At 48.5% G+C, this 22,601-nt stretch overlaps 1 protein-coding gene across 10 annotated transcripts in view; it reads left to right on the top strand.

The window, feature by feature from the left end:
* The first annotated feature begins 7,701 nt into the window (after positions 1 to 7,701).
* Positions 7,702 to 22,601, top strand: part of LOC144933467 (MAP/microtubule affinity-regulating kinase 3-like) — a 49,997-nt gene continuing 35,097 nt past the window's right edge. For 3 of the 10 annotated variants that reach the window (XM_078858254.1, XM_078858260.1, XM_078858251.1), the window contains exons 1-3: positions 7,702 to 9,067; positions 10,865 to 11,065; positions 11,694 to 11,759. In XM_078858254.1, the coding sequence (XP_078714380.1) occupies positions 9,017 to 9,067; positions 10,865 to 11,065; positions 11,694 to 11,759 (318 nt within the window). In that variant the 5' untranslated portion in view covers positions 7,702 to 9,016. The remainder of the gene's footprint in view (positions 9,068 to 10,864; positions 11,066 to 11,693; positions 11,760 to 22,601) is intronic. The other 7 variants (XM_078858257.1, XM_078858261.1, XM_078858258.1 and 4 more) reach the window with 5 other exon arrangements.

The following is a 22,601-nucleotide window of genomic DNA, read 5'->3' as shown; positions in this document are numbered from 1 at the left end:
TTGCAAATTCGTAATTAAAATGTATTTACAGATTCTGAAACCATCCATGGCATAGCAGATAATTTTCCAATGTGTAATTTTATAATGTTCTTTGCAGGCAATCTTTCATTTAATAGTCTTATAGTGGCTGGTGCTTCACTTACACGATTTAATTGTACAAATTTGGAGTAGGGTTTTTGTAAAAGAATAGCATTGGATGACTAATTTAAATCTATTTCTTACCCACTTATCAAACAATGCTGTTAAATTGTTCAATCTGATTAAATGTGTTTACATTGCATTTGCAAATAGTGCCAGTTACAGAACCACATTGAACAAACAAAAGATCAGCTATTTATTCTACTTATTGTAACACATTCTTTCCATAGGTGTGACAAGGAAGAGATTGTTTGAAATGTACACGTGCTGTGTTTTATTGTGCTGGCTGTATGTGACCAGACCATGAGCCCCCGGGCTCTTATTCACACTACAATCAATCATTTAGCAGGTAGCTTTATTTCTCTAGCTGTTTTGTCACGTAAATATTATAGAACTTTATTCTTAGATTCGTTACTGCCCATTTACTGTGAACATATCAACACGCCTATTCAGGCTGTCAGTGCCTTATAATATCATTATAAAGCACTATCAATGCGCTGTTGCCATCTCATAGTTCTATGCCACAATCCATCTCGCTTCTACTCATGAACCTATTTATTAACTTCCATCCTTGCAGTGGTCATCTCTGTCATTCATTCACTTGTCTCATCCATTGGCCATCATTATCGTACTGTGTCCTATCCAATACATTTCAAGGGTTATTACAATGTCTTTATTTGATCTATACACTATTTTTGTCTCGGTGTAATCCATAGCACAGTAAAGAAAATATCACAAGTGCACTTCGGTGGTGATGGGGGGGATAAGCGTGTTAAATTACTACATTCATCCATGCAGTGTGAACGTTTTGGGCTGTATGTCGTATATTAATAGCTTCATAGCCCTAACCCTTGGCCTCCACGTGGGTGAATCTGTTAAGTGTAGTAATGACACGGTAATGTATTGTGTATGCTGTGTACTAACACTGCAGAGAATTGTACCTCCAAGACATAAATAATCGTCCCACTTATTATGTTTGAAGCCCAAGATTAGGCGTCCATTTTCATAATAATGTTATAGTTTGTTTAACCCCCCTTAGTGAACTTTAAATTCCTTCTTGTAACTTCTAAATTAAATAATGTATTTATACACTCATGCATGATTGGCAAGCAGTATTTGACTGGAAAGCTCGTGGAAAAAAAAAACATCACGCAATGCCCGGGCGGTGGCAGCTTGAGCTGGGAATGTTTCGAACAGTTTAAGACAGAGAGGCCTGTGATGTGATGCCTGGTGACAAACCCATCCCCTCGTCCTCCAAAGCAGGGCAGCAGTCGAGCTGCGAATGTGGGGGGACCTGCCAAAAGGGCTGGAATTTTAATCTAAAACATTGTTTTTGTATGCACTAATTATAAATTACAAGCAATGCTTTATAAGAAAACCTGACTCCCACCACCATCCATCCCAGAATAATTCCCTCATCAAAACTCTACACCATAGAGCTCGATGTATTTCTGACCATCATCACCTAGCCAGTGAACTGGAGCATGTACACCAAGCTCGCAAGACGAATGGATATTCAGACTACAACATCCGTAAAGCTATCACCCCAACCGTTGGGAAAAAACCATCTGAGGACCCAATCAAAACCACCACCTTGCCATAAATAGCAGGGGTCACCAAAAATATTTCCAAAATCATGAGCAAACAAGATCCAGGTTCAATTTAACACAGTACGTAAATTTGTGATCTGATTTCATCTGTGAAGGATGTGATCTCTGACATGCAATACCTCTGCGTCTACTAACTAAGCTGTGTCTGCGTCAGTAGTTACATTGGGGAAACTAAGTGACATGTCTTGGACCGTGTTCGTGAACATAAGGCAGATCTGAAACATGGTAGGACCAATGCCTCAGCCGTGGCTGATCATTGTTTTAATGAGGTGGGCTCATACGAAATAGATTTCTCTAAAACGAAGGTACTTTGCAAACCCACTGGCTATCAACAAAGATTCGTTCATGAAGCCATCCATTTATATAGACAGACACAATTTCAACTGAGAAGATGGGTACAAACTGAGCAATCATTAGAAGGACGTTATTAACCAGTTTAAGTCACAACTGGCTGTGATGTTCCCATCCTACCACCTTCCGATGTTAGTTATTTTCGGCTCTGACTTTTTTACATCTATATATATAAAATTGTAAATCTGTCTGTCTGTCTGTGTGTGTGTCTGTGTGTCGCCGGACCATACGCAGTTTCATTGGACGAAATGTGAGGGATTTGCGAGACACGATTGGTCCGTTTGGTTTTCCACGGCGGTTGCCCCTGGCAACGGCTAGCGACGCATTCGCTGCGGGGTGGACGCCATTTTTAATTCCCGTTAAAAATATGCGCACGCATTAACACGCGACTCTGAGGTAAATTCATCAAAGTTTCACGTCCTCTTCACTCCCCCCCCACCCCAATGTGTGCAATTACTATTATAGGGTCGGTAGATAATAAAATTATAGCGATTAGACAGTATTATTGTAGCACGGGGTGGGGGGGGGGTAACGGCCCCAGTACCCAGCCTCAGCCGGGTGGGCAATCTAGGCGAGGCCGGAGGCTCTGCACGGTACTAGGCCTCGACACCCCACCACACTATAGGCCGTACATATTACTGCACAGCGGCCGAGGAGATCGTGGCTGGGGGGGGGGGCAGGGGTAGCAGCCCATCTGTGTATATATGTAAGGTTATTAAGAAATATATTTTTCACCCGGGCAACGCCGGGTACTTCTGCTAGTCTATATATATAAAATCGCAAATCTGTCTGTCTGTCTGTGTGTGTGTCTGTCTGTCTGTGGGTCGCCGGACCATACGCACTTTCATTGGACGACCGGCGCGGAACACGGTGGTTGCTCCTGGCAACGGGTAGCGACGCATTCGCTGCGGGGTGGACGCCATTTTTAATTCCCGTTAAAAATATGCGCACGCATTAATACGCGACTCTGAGGTAAATTCATCAAAGTTTCACGTCCTCTTCACTCCCCCCCCACCCCAATGTGTGCAATTACTATTATAGGGTCGGTAGATAATAAAATTATAGCGATTAGACATTATTATTGTAGCGGGGGGGGGGGGGGGGGGTAACGGCCCCAGTACCCAGCCTCAGCCAGGTGGGCAATCTAGGCGAGGCCGGAGGCTCTGCACGGTACTAGGCCTCGACACCCCACCCGTGTCAAGCGACGACTTTGTGGTATAAACTCGATATACCCAGCGTTGCCCGTGGGGAAAATACATTTAAAATCTTCTGAAAACTTTCAAACATTACATATCAATGAAAAAAAAACTGTGTAATTACTTTTAAACCCGACGCGCCAAGAATCGATTCTTTAAATGTTGACTGTACAAATAGTCATTAAGCTGGGTGAGCGTACTGGCAGTCTATAATGTAGACTGTAGCCTGGTTATTAAGCTGGGTGGGTGTACTGGCAGTCTATAATGTAGACTGTAGCCTGGTTATTAAGTAAAGTGAGTCAATTTGTAACACGTAGGCTTTCGCGACCATTATTCATAAACAACGTTATTGGGTTTAGATCGCCTTATTTATTAATGTGTTGTAACCCTCCACCACCCGACACGGCCAATCAGTAAAAAAGTGTCACGTTGATAAAAGACTAATAGTTCACTGCTTTAGCCCACCGGTGTGTTGAAGCGTGAAACCACAACAATTACCATTTCAGAGTACGACGTTTTGCTGATGCTGGATGCAATTACCAGCGAAACGTCGTACTCAAAAATTGTCTGTCCGTCTGTGTACGCTCGCTTGCAAGGGATTTGGCGGGAGGCACGTCCCGTGCCCTGCGATGGGAATAGGCATGTCAGTTTTTTTATCCGTCACCTTTAAAGTGGTTTAATGATCGATTTAGTGTTATTCAACTTTATTTATTTATTTCATCTGTGTATATATGTAAGGTTATTAAGAAATATTTTTTTCACCCGGGCAACGCCGGGTACTTCTGTTAGTTAACAGATAAAATTTCTCACACCAACACAGCCACCTCGCGCGTCATACTCGAGGTTGCTGCTCACATTAACATGCTAATCTCTCATATTAACATAGCCACCTCGGCGCGCTCGCTGTGGATGATCGGCGATCTTACATTGGCATGCTGATTTTTGCCTGGCGGCCCTTTGGTGGATAACCCACCACCGCCGCAGTCGCTGCCCACCACTTACACGAACATTGGCTGCTGACATTTGGGCTACAGCTATTTCAAACCTTTATATAAACAGTTGTCTTTAGAAGCTAACCCCCCCCCTTTTCCTGATGACGACCGCTTTTGTGTTGCGATCGAAATGTAGTTTTTCGTAAAAAAAAAATTGGGCCTACCTACGTGACTTTACCGAAAGACCCAAAGAATATGAATAAGAAAACTTGGTTTAATATTCGCTTGCGGATTACTGGTTGAGAATTATATTACTCTATAGTCTGCACAAATGGAAAGACAACTATCGTCTGAAAACATAAAAATAGTATATTTACGTGAAAACATTTTCAAGGGCTGATTAAAAACTATGTTTAGTGGCAGTTGGGGTTAGCTTTCAAACCAGTATATCCTTTAATCATGTCTGAGAATCTGCTTGTGTTGCTGCTGGATATATGTTCGTGCAAACTGCTGCTGTGATGTTGGATTATTGACATTTATTTTTTTAATTTATATTCTCTTTGTTCTTATAAAAAACCTTTTGTCTCCAGGGGGCTCTCATCCCATCATAAATGCTAAACCTACCTTTGGACGAATCTACATTGAAGCTGAAATTGTGAGCGGTGAAGCAAAATAGGCTGAAAAAGCACGGTTGAGAAAGCATCAGAGAGCAAATGTCATGTTCCAAAAAATCATTATAAAATTGACTATTTCTCTTAAGTGCAATAATAATCATTATTCAGTGTATTACACTGAATACAATTCACCCCAGACAGTTTTAACAAGTTATTCCAATCACAAATGAAACAATATGAATGCAAGTGTTTTTTTAAGTACAGAAAACACCATTTCAAAATGGGTCTGAATGTTAATTTGCACTTAAGTTAAAATTCTGTTTATTCTTTTCACAGCTCTGCTATAGTTTCATCATTGTCAACAGCCATGATCTGTCAATTGCTGGATGAACGCCTCTCCACTCCGTTGTCAGCCCTCAGGGTCTTCATATGCCACAATCCGCCTCGCTCCTGCACACGAGCTGATGTCATTGTTCCATCTGGGGAGGGTCATCGTTTTGGGTGCGTTCTCTTGGGCATGTCACCAACCTCTTTCATGGCCATCACCCCCTTCTAGTCATGACGTGTCCTGCTCAAGCTCACTTTTCTGAACAATAAATGTCTCTAATTTGTGTATTTAGTTAATTCGTTGCACGGTTCTTATTTTAGTCTCAATTGTTTTTAAATATCACTTTGCTTTGAATCCCATCTGTCAAATGACTCAAAAGCCAAGTGTACGTCATTAGTACATATTGCGAAATGAAATGAATCAACGAGTAGGTCTGGGGGGTGTCCTAGCAAAAGAGAACTGAAAGACACGCAAAGCGAAGGCAGGGAGAAAGTTTATTGAAACGTGACGTAAACGAAAACCAAATTGGTTCGTCAAAGCAACCAAAATATTTGAGCCGAGCAAGGAACCAGATTCCTGTAGTTGGTTACTTGTGTAGTGACATAGCGCTGACTGTTGGACAGCAGCTGCAACTGCAGGTGGGCACTTAGCGCACATGCCGCTGGGCATATACGCGGGTGTGCCGGTAGGGCGGAGGAACTGGGGCAAGGGTCACGGTAGACCTCGTGTGGAAGCCTCTGGAACCACCTGGAGGGTTTGAGAAGGAAGGCGCGGCTAGGGCGGAGCCAAGCCACGCCGAGGGGAATAAAAGCAGCGGAGAGCGGGAGCTCCGGGCTGCCGGTTCTGGAATTGGACTCGTCTCTTTGGGTCTTTCGGTAAAGTCACGTAGATAGGTTCAAAGAAAATAACAAAAAAACTACGACGTTTCGATCGCAACACGAGCGGTCGTCATCAGGTGGAAACGAAAGAGGAGTTAGCCTCTAAAAGCAAACTGTTTATAAAAGTCAATAAAGGTGAACCCAACAACAATAAAAGGGGATGACAGTGCCTCCTGCGACGACCTCGTCTCGGACTGAGTGTGTGTGTGTGTGTGACGCACGCCAACCACACACACAGACGACACTACACTTGCATTTCGCATATTTCTTATCCAGAAAGTGCACAAATCTGTAGACTGGTTTCACATTTAAAATAAACATTCATTCGGTTGCCGCAAGTGGAAAATTTAAGAAGTGGAAAACTTGGAGCAAAAATCTAACTTTGAATGTGGAGACAAGAAACAGTAATTGAAGTGACGCAAATGTAAATATGGAACTAAAAACAAGACTCAAACTTTGAGGTTTAAGTACCGTACATTAAAATCTGGAAGCAAGGGGGCAAGAACGCCTCAGTGCTGCCCGTCAATTGGTCACATTCGCTCAATTTATTTTGATGGTGACCCCAACACAAGAGGAACACTGCAAGCCATCAGCAAGAGCTGATGCTTTTTGGTAAAGCACAATGGCCGAGTGCATTTTGTACACCTTTCCGCGAGATGTTTGAAACTGAATGTTAGCAAGCGAGAAGCAAAGGCTGGAAGCAACATCAAAAAAGCTAAACTGGAAGTTTAAAGAAAGGGGGAAACTTGAGTCTCCATGGTGATTGGTCAGGGGGCAGCGGCTCCACCAATGGTGAGCGAGGACGCGGGTGTTGTCAGTGGGCTGGGTCGTGGGTACGCCACCTCCAGCCCCGCCTTTACACCTGTTTTGCATAAACTCCGCCCCTTGAGGCGTGGCCAACCACGAAGCCACCGCCTATTTTTCCACTTTGAGCCAATGGGGTGGGAGGGGAAAGAGGCACGGGCGCGGTGGAGAGGGGGGGAAAAGAGCTCGCGCATGACGTCACTAAACCCGCCGCGCCGTTGTTTGTTTAATTATTTACGTAGTCGTTTGTGGGAGGGCGCGGAGACAGAGGGAGAGGGGGGCAGAGCGAGAGAGGTGGGGGGGGGCGAGAGAGGGGGCGAGCAGAGCGACAGAGGTGGGGGGGGCGAAATCGGGAGAGGGGGGCGGGCAGAGCGAGAAAGGGGGTGGGGGGGTAGAGCGAGTGGGGGGGGCGGGGCAGGGCGAGTGGGGGGGGGGCGGGGCAGAGTGGGGGGGGCAGAGTGAGTGGGGGGGGCAGAGTGAGTGGGGGGGGGGCAGAGTGAGTGGGGGGGGGGCAGAGTGAGTGGGGGGGCGGGGCAGGGCGAGTGGGGGAGGCAGGGCGAGTTGGGGGGGGCGGGGCAGGGCGAGTGGGCGGGGGGCGGGGCGAGTGGGGGGGGCGGGGCGAGTGGGGGGGGCAGGGCGAGTGGGGGGAGCGGGGCAGGGCGAGTGAGGGGGGCGGGGCGAGTGGGGGGGGCGGGGCAGGGCGAGTGGGGCGGGGCAGAGCGAGCGAGTGCGCGCGCGCGGCTCCCCTCGCAAATATCCCTCCGCCGCTGTGTGGAAGAAGGAGTGGAGGTGGTGGCGGCGGCAAAGGGGGTCTCGGTCGGGGGTTGGGGGAGGGAGGGACGGAGCGAGCGAGCGAGCGAGCCGAAGCACGGACCGCATCGCCGCTGCCGCCAACCGAGGCGGAAAAAAACACGCCGCGCTCGCTGCCCCGCGCCGCGTGCCGTGCAGAGCTTTTTGTGCCGCACGCAGCAGCCGCCGAGGAGGAGGAGGCGAAAAATGCCGCGCCCGTGACCGACCCGGCGCGATAATTCCTCCAGCGATTTAAACGGCGGAACCCCACCAAGTGAACAAGTCGAAAGAGCCCAGCGGCGTTGCCTTTCGCGTGTTGTTTTTGAAAATTATTGTAGTGTTTTGTGAAAGCGTGAGGAGGTGGTAGGGGTGGTGGTGGTGGTGGGTGGTGGACTTCGTTGCTGTGGCGCCCGGGAGCCGCGTCCGAGTGGCCCAGCCGCGGCCCAGCGGTGCCGGGAAGCCGCGGCGGCGTCATCATCATCATCACCTCTTCTTCATCAGCTCGTCAATTTGCACTTCGTCTTTTAGTCGTCATCGTCTACTTGGTAGTTGACGACTGAGTGCTGCTGCTGCTGGAGCCGAGGCTCTGGGCGTCCGAGACGCAACTTTGTCCGCCTTCGTGGGGGGGCGTGAGGGGCTCCCGGCGTCGTTATCGGCGTTATTCAGAGATTTTTACTTTGGGGTTTTTTTTTCTTTGTAAAACAAACACATTGTTTTTAGTCTATAATTGGATGTTTTATAATTAGTTTTTACTCAGTGATTTTGGTATTTCCCCCCCCCCCCCATTTATATTGGAGAGGAATTGTGGGGTTTTTAAATAATGTTTTGCAACCGTACTTGAGCTGTAATTAAATAACGATATTAAAACAGAGTGATTTGTATATAACAGTATATTTTACTCTCTGCCCAATTAAACCACGTTTTATTTTTGCAAATTGAACTTTTTTTTATCCTGTGAAATAATTGTACCTGTTTTCAGCACATTTTCTATATCTACGTTTCTAGTTTAATAGTTAATTTAGAAGCCTTCAATTGTTACCAATTGCACCAAGTTTGTAATTTCTTTAATCCCGATCACGACCGTGACATTCTTTTACACATTTGTTTGCAAACTCTTCCTGGGGGGTGGTGCATACAAAACAGTATCACCACCACCACCACAAAACCCACCTTAACATTGGTGCAATTGTATTTTTTTTCCATCACCTCATTCGTTTACTTCCACATCTTCACATGTTAAAGAACAACAGTATTGTTAGACAGATACCACGCCAGTGAGGTGGCTTGAGACACACCCCCCACCACCACCACACCGCTGCTACCCAATTCACCATCGTTGGCAGCTCTTTCAAGAGGGCCCAACACAAACACTCAAGATGTCTGCCAGAACGCCATTACCCACCGTCAATGAACGCGACACGGAGAACGTAAGTGTTGTCATTGCAGATCTCTATTTTTTTTAAACTCCACCAACACTCTCACACAACCCGCGTTTGCCTCCGTTTGTCCGAGACGAGGTCGTTGTCGTCGTCTCCGTGCCACTGTTGGCTTGTTTCGTGCGGAACGACGTTTTTTAGGTCGGCCCCGGCTGAACCCCACTCGCTTCCCGTATCGCTGAGCTGTACACCATGCAGCTCCTTGTATTGTTTAAGGCTACGGTATGCTGTGTTGTAGCTTTTATGCCATGGTACACGTCCTGTCGAGGTTTCAATCCGAGGCAGGTTGCCGCCTGGGTAGTTAGTTGCTGGATGAGCGACCACCATGGCCAAACAGGTTGTTGTAGGCTGCGCGTCCACTTAGTGTGTATCCGAGGGTAGTGTATTGGCAATTGTATTGTACTTCTGTGCTCCCGTGTATATGCCCTCTCTGCATTCAACCCACACGGACTAGCGTGGTGAAATATGGTCAAGTAACCCCCCGCACAGCGTGGCCCCAAAATGACCTCATCCAGCAGTGGATCGTCTTATATTACGTGTGCATTTGCACGATGTGTACATTGTTGCGTCTATAATTTCTGCTTCTGGATGTTGTGGGTTGGGCCCCTTGCACAGAAACAATTGCGGTAAATGTTTAACCCAGGGGCGTAGCCTTTATTTTTCACTGGTGGTGGTTTGGGGGGGGGTCGCAGAGCAGTTCAAGTAGGGGCCATTTAAACTGCTGATAGACACACGCACGTGCACTGTTACGACACCGTAAACGGGACGCTACTGTTAATGTTCCAATCGGTCGTACCCCGCGAGGTTTAGCCGAACAGTCGTGGCAGATAAGTGAGATATCTACGCACCGTTACACTTGAGATTGGTCTGAAGCGTATGGCATCTAATATAGATGATGGGTGGTGGTGGTACCGGTGGGGGGGGGGGAGTAGAAATGTGTCCACCACCCCTCCAAAGCTCAGCTACTTAGGCTACGCCTTTGGAGGAGGCAGCGGTGCAAGTTTTCGGCTTTGTAGCATTGTTAGGACTAAAGTTTTGGGCGACGTGACCATGCTGTGTAAACCACCCTATTACACCCCCCCCCATTCCACAACACCACCGTCCGCATTGTCGTAGAAGAATAATGGTAGGATGTGCGGTAGGGTGACCCAGAGGGTGCTAGAGCAAGGACGAATGGCCCCATTGAGTTGTTTGACGGGCCGGACCAAAGCAGTTTTATGGCACGGGACTGTGTCGTAAGTCCCCCCCCCCCACTGTGAGTTTGGTACCACGCGTTAACAATTTTTCATTGTGTATTGCCTCGTATTCTCTCTGACGAGGGCCTGCGTCACCTGTTGTGTCGAATGTGCTTCTTGTCACATTTTTGTTGGCAATCGCACACCAATGCAATGTGTGTATTCGACTTTGTCAAGTTGTGAATCTGACCTCGACCTTTATGTCATCGCTGCTTACAACAGTGCTGCGTTGACATTTTTTAAAGGGTACATCATTGAGGGACTGCCTCTTGATGGCAGATATTGGTTTATTGTCTTGTTTGTGAAATGACATTTGTCTGCTTTTCACGTATCTTGAACAAAGTCTCAATATCCAATGGTTTGGAATTGACATGTTAATGGTTTGCGCACTCGTTAACACTTGAAAGCAAAACATCAATTTTGTTCATAACCTGGAAACGAAAGCACTGTTTTTATTGAAATTCCGATTTGTGAAAATCAATGCCACGGGTTGCAGTTATAGGATGTGATCAATTATTTATGACCGAAGGCCCATATATTTTGCCATTTCTAGCACACATCAGCAGTAGATGGAGCTCCGGATACAACCGTGGTCACCAAGCCCAGCCGAAGCAGTGGAGCCCGTTGTAGAAATTCCATCACTGTGGCAGAAGTGGAGCACGCGCACATTGGAACCTACCGGCTCCTCAAAACCATCGGCAAGGGGAACTTCGCCAAGGTCAAGCTCGCGCGACACACCCTGACCGGCCGAGAGGTAACGATGACCAAGCCAAGAGCTCTTGCTTACTCTGCATCGCTGTCAACATTTCCTTCACCTGAAGTCGAGCCTGCGACCAATTATGGCTCTTAGCTTGCACAGGGGTGGGTTCTTGAGGTCCACGTTGTGTGTCAGAGATTGTGCGAGTTTCGTGCTTTTTCTTGGTTCTTTCGGTAAAGTCACGTAGAATGGAAATAATAAAATAATAAAAATAAAACAATCAAATAATTCTCACGACGTTTCGGCCACAACGCAAGCAGCTGTCCTCAGGTGAAGACCAGGTCTGTCGGGGAGACAGTTTCGTGCTTGTGAAGGCAATAATTTGGTAGCTGGTGTAAGTCGTTTCAAGTGTGATACTGTATAAGCCAAACTTTCCCTTTAACATTCCTGTGCACAATAGGGTGTACATAGATTATATTATTACTCACAATTGTATTGGAATAAGTCAGACATTATACTAACATGAGAATTTATACATTTCTTTGTGTAAGCTTCTGGTTTTTTTAATGTTAACTACTGTAGAACATTATTTGATAACAATCTTAAAATTTTAGCACAAGATGTTGCAAACGACAGCTTTTTTCAGTTTGAGTCATTGTTTTTATAATGTATATCCCGTTTTTAGGTGGCAGTTAAAATTATAGACAAGACACAGCTGAACCCATCAAGCTTACAAAAGGTAAGAACGAATGTAAGTGTTGGATGCTCTAAAGGTTCACATTAACTTGCTTTTCGTTTGACTGATCAAACACTTAAAGTTCATTCAGCAACGCGCTCTGAAGTTGATTACTTCAGGGCCGAAGGGAAGGGATGGACGTCAGCTGACAAACAAGTTGGGGACACTGGTAATTGAAATAATGGGCGCAGTTGTACCTGCACAGCGGTCAGTGTAAGTGCCACATTCGTTTCCTACGTAGAAACTCTGTGCAGTTTTCGTACACAGTACACGTCAGTTAGGTTTTAAATAGTGGTCCAAAAATACAAATAGTATCTGGATGTCATTGTGCTGTAGGATAATAGAGGTTAGGAATGCACACACGTGGACAGGTACGCAAGGTTGTGGCTTTAAATCAAACTGTAGAAGCAATTGTCAATTCTTTTTGTATATACGGAATTCCTTTAGAATGGATCGTAAGGATTTCAGTTCAGTTGTATTCATTAAAGAAAATGTAAGGGAAGAGGATTCTCACGTACTGTTTATTGAAGGAATTCGGTTGAGTGATTTGGGTGACGAGTGATTATTTAGAAGAGAAATAAGGAAACGAGCAAGACATCCGATGGGATTTGAATGTTTTATTTCTTGACATCGGCCGTGACCTTTTTTGATTGCGTAGTGTAGTTTCCATGGTGATTCAGTGTGGGCAAGACTAAAGGCATAATACAGTGGGTGTTGTGGGATGTCTCAACTCGATCCTCCAGACGTTTGGGTGTGGTGCTCATTCAGAGTTTTGTGGCATGCCGTGGCGTTTATAGCAAGCAGGATTACACACTGCCGATGTGGCATTCACATTATTACTGTATGCGGGTCGTTTGTCTCTGCCAGATTTGCCGAGTGCATTTTGCATGAGCACATTCCACCATCCTTGCATGTATAATGAATTGCTGTAAAATACAAGGTGATTATGTCCACTGGGTGAAATTCTACCGTCATCTTTAACCACACTTTTGATCGCCAGCCTTCTGATTAAATGTTTTTTTTTGTTATATGAATACCGTACTTCCAAAGAGTGGCATGAAGTATTGACTGGAAATAACGTGCAGTCCACTGTCAGGGCCTTGTCAGACGTAAATTCCATCCTCCTTTCCCTCTTGTACACAATGGATTTTTTAAAAGAAATGTACAATGTCATCTGCACAATAGAATCCTTTCCGATGAAACATTTTCTTTTAAAATGTGTTTGCAATGAGGTTGCTTCGGTCATTACGGAATGCACTGCTTCTTGGTGAATGTTAGAGAAGAAGTGTTGTCTTACTTGGACCAAACTTGTTTAGACAAAAATAGTTTTTTGGTTTTCTTATCTTTTGCAAATGGGAATGAATTTTCCATTCAGGAAAAAAGTGTCAATAAAAGATGCATTTCAGGGGTCCTTGGGAAAGGTTACGCCCTGCTCCTTTATTGCTGTCAAGCTGGAAAAAGTCTAGTTATGTGACAAATGCCTGTGCAGTGCTCGTAAATTCATATGCAAATTAAGGATGTTACAAGGAGTGCATCTCGCTGGTCGTATATGCACGATTGTCGGAAACCGTTTTTGTCAAAAAAATTACATTCTACTCTGAAAAGACATTATTTTATATGCAGTATACATAGGCATAATAAGAAAAAATCTTTGTTAATAATTATCACTTAATTAGGAATGAATGTAAAACATCTATGGTACATTTTAATGGCTGCTTGTAAATGTAAATAATCTAATTATATGTGTTCTAATTGCCACTACAAGCATCATGTATGTGTTTTTACAATTGGGATTATTTAAAGACCTTACGTTAATCGACCATTTCAGATATTAACTTTATTGTGAAGAAAATGTGGCGTTGGTGAAATAAGTCTTTCCGACAGGCGCTGTCTTTCCGACAGACCTGTTCTTCACTTGAGGACGGCTGCTTGCGTTGTGGCTGAAACGTCGTGAGAATTGTATTTTATTATGTTTTATTTTTATTATTTTATTATCTTCCTTCTACGTGACTTTGCCGAAAGAACCAAGAAGATGAATCCCTGCAGTCACGAAAGCTTTAAATCGAAATTTAATTGTTATTTGTAAAAAGAAAAATAGTGACATTTGCAAAATACTCTGTATTGTAGATGTTGTGTGTATTGTGGCACTGGTATTGTAACGTGGAGCATTATTATTCCCCAACATTAATTTTCGAATCAAAGGCGAGGTCAGAGTAAATCAGATGTGTGCTTGTATACTCTACATGCAAAGACAACATTTAGTCTGCTATAATGTTGGGGCAAGTGCTGTTAGCAAGCACCTATTCTGGCTGACATGGCATGCCTGGCTGCTTCGTCTCACTAGAGCTATTGTTGACGCATTGCATCGGGTGCTTATTTTGAGCCAGGTCAACCATGCAATTAAAATTAGATGGATGTACCTCAACTGTATATATATACATGTATGGATTCCTTTTGGAAAGAGGACAAGTACAAATTGCAGTTGGCTAGCATTATGTGATGGCGTGTTGAACCATGCCAAGTCGAAAATTAATGCGAGACGAGGATTGGTGGTGTTTGATGGCTAACGTTAAGGGTATTGGGAAAAGGAGTGTGATTGCTTGAAGTGGGCCACTCGCAGCACACTAAATGTTTGGTCACGGCCCCATCTTGATAGTACACGTGCTTTCATAGCCTCATATGTAATAACGTATGTGTTTTGTATGGTTGTAATTGGTATTTATCTTTGCTCGATTCATTAGGAGTAGCAATTGTATGCAGAAACATTAAGTATATTCCACCCGAGGTGCTTGGCATCAGAAAATGTAATTACACGGCAAAGCAATTATGTTGTATTTTATTCTTATGGCTGTGATGCTGCCATGGTGGGGGGGGGGATGCCTTGTATGGGCATGCAGCCAGCTGTGTCCCCCACCAGGGTAGGAAAGATGCTGACGTGCATTGATAAATGCTTCCATTATTAGAAATGCCAGTCGAGATTTAGAAACAGCTGGCGGTAATTGGAAACTGAGATAGGTACCTGTCGGAATTGCACCCATTGTAATCAAGCTAGTTTTACTTGTTTATAATGTAAGCCAAACGTGCATATGCGCTACTGTGTAAAATTAGCAGTAGTAAGCTTTTGCACAAATTTTGGCTTTGGCAGAAATACATAAGGTTTATTATTGAGATCCCTCGCCTCATTACCATTGTTTATTCAGTTATCGTTCAGTTCACGTGACCTCATTAATGTTGCTAGGCAACGTCCAGTTACATGTAAGTCTATGCTTACAGAAACGTGTGATTCCATTCTGTAGAATGCCTTAGACATTTGAACTTTCGAGTAATTGGCAAGAAGGTTTGTTAACTGCTATTATTTGTTAACTAAAAACGAATAGGTGAAAATTGTGTTATATTGCCAAAGACCTTTTTTTATTGATCTTGTGGCCTTTGGTGGCCATTTTTTCCTCGTTTGTCAGCGCAATCAGCTTGGGTTTCAACAGGTGCATTGTTTTGAGAATTACCTGTAATTGGCACGTCTTTAAGTCTAAAATCCACATGCTATGAAATGTGTTGGGTCTTTCTGTACCAAAATTAGAAGCACACGTTCTCTACATTTTTACTGATAATCGTCGCCGTGCTTGCTGAAATAATAGTACGTTTCATATCATTCACGTATGGTCCATCACTTTATCTCCATAATTCTAAACAATATCTACTGATTCAGCACAGAAAGGAAAACTACACAGTTCCTAGATTAAAAAAAATCGTTGGCAAATTAGGTTAGTTTTGACATTTAACCGCCAGGGCTTTCAGTGGGAGCTACGTTGGCAATTCCTGAGTATTTTGCGACATTAATAGTCTAATATTTATAATCCTAAACTGCCTCCCTATGCCTCTAAAGAATTACGTTAGCAATACTTAGGAAGTATTATAGGATCACTGATTTTAATGACACAAATGGTTTATAATTGATATAAAATATATGTAAATATTAATTCCCATTGTGTACCACCCAGCTGCTCATTGGTAGTGAAGTATTGGAAAATGACGGCAGGAAACTCCTTGACGGGAACACACTTCTTTTATTAAATCTTGACTCGTAACAATACAACGCGTGGCCTCTCTTCTCACAATGCGCTTCTCTTGACTCTGGATTCTGTGCTGCCGGCTCTCTGTGCCTCGTGTAGACTCCGCGCCTCGGCTACACTCCTCTCTCGCCTCGTGTAGACTCTGCGCCTCTGCTACACTCTCCACTCGCCTCGTGTAGACTCCGCGCCTCGGCTACACTCCTCTCTCGCCTCGTGTAGACTCTGCGCCTCTGCTACACTCTCCACTCGCCTCGTGTAGACTTTGCATCTCCCTCTGGCTACACCGTATGCATACTCGGCTCGTGTAGACCTTTCTCTCTCGCTGGCTACACACTATACATTACTCAGCTCTACTCTCCATTACTCTCCTCTCCGGGCTCTATCTCTGCACCTTCGTCTTCATTCTTAGATGGTTCCACTTCTCCCCCTGCTCCTCTGTGCATCACCTTATATACCCCTTCTTCCCGGGAGACGGAGCGGATGCGGACCTCAACGTCGGCACCGCTCCTCAGTTACCCAATCCCCACGCGCTATCCCTACGATCCGGTTCCGCTCAGCGCGTGTTTCCACTCCCCGACCAATCACACCGCGCTGCTACCCGATCACTCCCTCTGGGCGCGTCACCGGCACACAGCCAATCAGCAGCACTACCCCCACCCGCGCACTGACGCCTGCTCCTCCCCGTCAGCGCGCGTCACCACACACACACCCGTACATACGCGCTGGCACACGACATATACACCCAGCGCGTATCACCACTACATCACCCTCTCCCACATAGCTCGCAGCCGGCCCGGCTGCTAACAACAACCAACCGCGACGATAAAACGACAACCAACAAAAAAAAACCCCGTAACCCCCCGAGTGTGCCCCGTAACATAACACAACAACAACAACAACAACAAGAATAACTATGTACAGATTGACAATGAACCCGAAAAGTCAACAATAACACGATACGAGCAAATTCGAAACGAACGCGCCCCACGTCCCTGCGACTACACGCAGTGACGAGGCGCTCCAACTGCCCCGACTCCTCACGAGGCAGGTCATGCAAAGTAGCACGACCTGGCGCGAGTCCGTCTGGCTGGTCCATCGTATGGGGCGGGACACTGACGACCGTCCGGCGGTTCCGGCTGCTCCAGATGGCGCGGAACGGGCCTGAAAGGGCCGGCCCCGCCGCGGAGATCCGGCCGCCGGTGATCGGCAGCTGTCAGTTCCGAGACACCTGGGAGCAGATCAGGCGAAAATACGTGTGGATCAGGCAGAGACATTTCCCCCTCTGGGTCGCCGGTCACGTCACACGCCCGGCCATCACGACACAAGGGGAGGCCATATGGAGGCGAGAACGGTTTCAGTCGGGAGGGGTGAACGTACCACCGGCGCTTTCCCCACTTTATCTGAACGCACTGGGGCCGTGCAACGCGCACGACCTCCACGGGTCCCCTCCACGGTCTCAACAATTTAGGCGACGTAGCCAAGGGTGCCTGAGGGCAATGCAGCCAGGCCCTGTCACCTGGTTTCCATTCGTGCATGGACACCTTCCGTGCCCGCAACCGTTCATTAGCAATTTGGCGAGCCCGCGAATTAAGCCGCGCGGCCTCCCTTGCCTCTGTCAGCTTGTGAATATTAAACTTAATATGTTCTGCCAAATTAGAATTAGTTCGTGGAGCGGACAGGCCAAGTTGCGTTTCTATTGGCGGGTCAGCTTCCCGACCGTACATCAAATAGAATGGGGAAAACCCCGTAGCTGCATGGGGGGCCATTCTATACGCGGCAAGGACTCCCGGGACCTGCAGGTCCCAATCTACATGTGCCTCGCACACCTGCTGGCACAGCATGGAAGTCAAGGTTTTGTGGAGTCTCTCCACCATCCCGTCAGTCTGCGGGTGGTACGGGGAGGTACGCACCTTCTTGGTACCCAACAGATCGCACACCTCTTGCAACAATTTACTCGAAAAATTTTTACCTTGGTCGGTCAGCAGGCGTTCGGGAGCCCCCTTGTCCAGGACATAGCCCTGGACGAAGGCATCCGTCACAGCCGCTGCCGACTGGTTAGCGAGAGGCCACGCCATAGGCCATCGGGTAAAGTATTCGACCCCCACTAACAAATATTTATTCCCTCTCGGCGTGACTGGGAAGGGCCCCAAAATATCGAGTGCAACGAGCTCGTTGGTACGCGAGACCTGAATAGATTGCAGCGGTGGATTAGCTGCCACGGCCGGTGGTTTACGCCTGGCGCACTCAACGCACCCCTTCAGAATATGCACCACATCACTTCCCATTCCCGGCCAGTAATAGTCACGCTGAAGCAGGGCAAGCGTCTTGTTAACCCCCAAGTGCAAGAGGCGTTCGTGTGCCGCCAAGACAACCCTCCCCCTCACAGCGGAAGGCACCACGAGTGCGTTCCGCCGGGACAAACTGTCCCATTTCAATAACACGCCCCGCTCAAGTACATAGGAGCCGGTACGCTCCTGGTCCCCCTCGGGACCCCCAACCTTGCGGCGCAATGCTAGCAGCGAGCTGTCCGCCATCTGGAGGCGGCCCCATTCGCTGAGCGACAGCGAGAGCAGCGAGTCCCGACCCTGAGAGGCAGTGGAATCATCCCCGATCGGTGCGCCCGCTGTCGCAGCCAGTGCCCCCATCTCCCCCGCAAGCGTCGGTTTACAGCGCGCCGATCCCGACAAACACGCGCATTCATCACAAGGCAACAACCGCGACAAGCAATCGGCATTCGTGTGTCGCAACCCCTTACGGTACGTAGTCGTAAACTGATAGTCCTGGAGGACTTCCAACCAACGCGACAACTGGCCCGAGGGCTGGGCGACCCTCAATGAATACTGTAGCGCCGCGTGGTCCGTTCGGACTGTAAAGTGACGACCATAAAGATATGGCCTAAACTGCTGCACAAAAAAACAATGGCAAGCAGCTCGCGACGGGTGACACAGTAGCGCTGCTCCGCCGGAGACAACACCCTACTACCGTAGGCGACAACTCTTTCGACACCCCCAACGACTTGGGATAGCACCCCCCCAATGCCCGTGTTGCTAGCATCCGTGTCCAGCAAAAAGGGACTGGCAAAATCGGGATAACACAAGGGTGGGGCACCCACCAAGGCGTCCCGGAGGGAGCGAAACGCGGCCTCCTCCTCCGGTCCCCATTTGAACTTCACTCCCTTCGCCGTTAGAGCGTGCAAGGGTTTTGCAATAGTGGCGAAGTGCTCAACGAACCGCCGATAATAAGAAGCAAACCCGATGAAACTACGCACGTCAGAAACGGACGTAGGTGTCGGCCACGAACCGACACAATCCGTCTTCGCGGGATCGGTGGAGATCCCCGAAGAATCGACAATGTGACCCAAGTATCTAACGGACCTACGAAGGAGGTGACATTTGGCCGGTTTAAATTTCAACTTAGCCGATCGCATTCGCAAGAACACCCCTCTCAATCGCCGGAGGTGTTCCTCAAACGTTTTACTGAAAACAATGACATCGTCCATATAAATCAAGCATGTATCCCACTGCAAGCCCGACAAAACCAGCTCCATAAGTCGCTGAAACGTCGCTGGAGAGGAGTGAAGTCCCATGGGTAACCGGTTAAACTGGAACAGCCCCCCTGGAGTCCGAAATGCTGTCTTAGGTTTCGACTCTTCGTCGAGCGGCAACTGCCAAAACCCCGATAACAAATCAAGAGTCGAAAAATATCGCGCACCAGACAATGCATCGAGGGACTCATCCATCCTGGGGAGCGGATACGCGTCAGCCACAGAGATCTTATTCAGGCGACGGAAATCAACGCAGAATCGCAGGGACCCGTCCTGCTTCTTAACCAGCACAATAGGCGCTCCCCACGGGCTAGAGGAGGGCGAAATAATATCGGCTTCTAGCATATCGTTAACAGCCGACTGAACATGTTCCTTCTCCACGGGACTCAGTCGGAAGGGATTTTGCCTGACCGGCGCCGCATCGCCCGTTTCAATGTGATGGTGCAACAAATCCGTGCACCCAATGTCATACTTATGTTTACTGAATACATCAGAGAATTCAATGAGCAACTCGCGCAGCGCACCCAACTGCGCCGCCGACAAATCGTCCGAGGCGGCACATAACGAATGGACCCACTCAAGGTCTTCCCTTGGCTCAACGTTCCGCGCGGGGCTCGAGCCCACCTGCGCAACCAACCCATCATCCCCAGGGACCTGCGCCGCGTGAGCCAGCACGGTGCCCTGCGGAATGACAGCTGGTCGCGACCCCGCGTTCAAAACCATCACAAACGGATCCCTGTCAGCCCGCACCAAAGTGTGAGCCACCGATAAATCAAGACCCCCGACAGCCTTGTTAGAAGGACCCAAAAGCATACTCTGTCCCGAAGCCTCCCTCACCCATGGTTTCCGCAACCGGAGGGGAATCAACATCTGTGAACCCGGGGGCACTTGCACTGTCTGCGTCGCCACCGCTTGTATCGTAGCGCACGCCGTCCGAATGTCAGTAGGGCCCGTCAAAAATGAAATCCGGCGACCCGATGGCAGTTCAATGCATCGTTGATCGATAAGAATTTTAATGGGCATTTTAGCCAAAAAGTCAGTGCCCAAAAGACACGGAACTGCCAAAGAAGACGAAACGAAAACGGGTCCCGACAATTTGATATCTCCAATGCAAATGGACGCCCTAACCTGACCGATAATGCCCAACGATCCCCCATTAGCGGCGTAAAATGGCACATCCACTGGAAGCAGCGGACGACATTGGACCGGAAGAATATTATAAATGAGGTCCGATATAATAGTAGCCGATGCCCCCGTGTCCACTAACACCCTAATCTCAACCCCATCAATAGATCCCGTAACAACGGACGAACCCGCCGAAGCAGCCACAATTCTATGCCCCAATTCCGCCCATTCAATGTCTCCCTGGTCCCGGCCGAACCCCCCTCGCCGAACCGAATCCCCGAACCTTAACCGGCCCTCCTCCGCCGCAACGCGGCGTCCCATGTGTGCCGAATAAACAGGCCGAGCGTGTGAGGTGCCGCGACTTGCCGGGGATTGTAGAGATGACTTGGGCTCTCGGTCGTCGTCCAGCCGAGCTCCCATGGCGCGCTGCCGCGGAGCGCGGCACCCGGACGCCACGTGGCCCCGGAGGCCGCAGTTATAGCACGTGACGAGGGTCGGAGTAGATCTTGGTTGCTCCGACTTTCGGCCCGATCGCAGAGGCGACCGGGCCCCCGGCCTCCAGTCCCCTGGTCGTCCCGTGGCGAACGCCTCCTCTCGTGGGCTGACGACTTGGGGTTCGGCGACCACCAAACCCGGGGCTGCGACGACAGCAGCGTTGCAACCAACGCCTTGCTTCCGTTGTAGGGCCTCGTGCGCTTGAATACTCGTGGCGACTCTCAAAGAAGAAATATCAATCTCGTCAGCTGTGTTGATAGGGACCCCCAGGTCCTGCGCCAACTTGAGCAGCTGCTCCAAAACCATCGCGTCTTGGCCCTCCTCGTCCATCCGAGGGAACGCAGCATCAGCAAGAGCCAGCAACGCCGTGCGATAGGCCAGCGCGGTCTCCGTGGCCGCTTTCCGTCTTGCGTAGAACTGATGGCGGCACGTAGAGGGAGGCCCGTAGACCCTGGCCAACAACCCCAGCGCATCCTTCAGCGTGGAGCGGTCCGACTTCCGTGCAGCCCTGAAGGCCGCGAGCGCATCGTCGTCCAGCATGGCGGGCAATGCCCGCAGCGCCGTAGCATCGGACCACGCTGACATCTCTTGATGGGCCAAAAACCTTCGCTGAAATTGGCCCCAGTCTCCGCCTTCCGCCTTGAAGGCTGACAACGTGGGCAGGCGCTGCTGAAAAATGAAGTCATCCGCCTCGTGGTTCCTCTCCGCCTGTCCGTCGGTGTCTAAGATGGCGGCTCCAGCAGCAGACGTAAGATGGCGGACCCCCTCGCGCGCTGATGACGTCGATGCGCGCGCTTGGGAACCCACCACCACGTGGCGCTCGCCGTTCCCGCCAAAAGTAGGCCCAGGCGCAATGGCGGGAATCCCCCATTCGTTTTGGCGGGAATCTGCGGGGCGACCTTGTAAAATGTCCCCCACCGTCCCCGCTCCTCCCGACGAGCTGATCTCCGCCAAGATGGACGCGGCGGCGAGCAGCAGCTCCGCCAGTCGGGAGTGCGCCTCACGAACCCCCCGCCACCAGCGGCCCCGAGTCGTCCAGGTCTTCCTCGCGGTCAATCCCGTGGGTCCTACGGGTCTTCCTCGTCTCCATACTTGGAAGCCCGTTTCACTTCTGACGCCAGATGAAGTATTGGAAAATGACGGCAGGAAACTCCTTGACGGGAACACACTTCTTTTATTAAATCTTGACTCGTAACAATACAACGCGTGGCCTCTCTTCTCACAATGCGCTTCTCTTGACTCTGGATTCTGTGCTGCCGGCTCTCTGTGCCTCGTGTAGACTCCGCGCCTCGGCTACACTCCTCTCTCGCCTCGTGTAGACTCTGCGCCTCTGCTACACTCTCCACTCGCCTCGTGTAGACTCCGCGCCTCGGCTACACTCCTCTCTCGCCTCGTGTAGACTCTGCGCCTCTGCTACACTCTCCACTCGCCTCGTGTAGACTTTGCATCTCCCTCTGGCTACACCGTATGCATACTCGGCTCGTGTAGACCTTTCTCTCTCGCTGGCTACACACTATACATTACTCAGCTCTACTCTCCATTACTCTCCTCTCCGGGCTCTATCTCTGCACCTTCGTCTTCATTCTTAGATGGTTCCACTTCTCCCCCTGCTCCTCTGTGCAT

This window comes from Lampetra fluviatilis, chromosome 7 (assembly GCF_964198595.1).
Source record: "Lampetra fluviatilis chromosome 7, kcLamFluv1.1, whole genome shotgun sequence".
Lineage (NCBI taxonomy): Eukaryota > Metazoa > Chordata > Hyperoartia > Petromyzontiformes > Petromyzontidae > Lampetra > Lampetra fluviatilis.
Note: the sequence above shows the minus strand (reverse complement) of the source record. Positions and strands in the feature narration are given on the sequence as shown.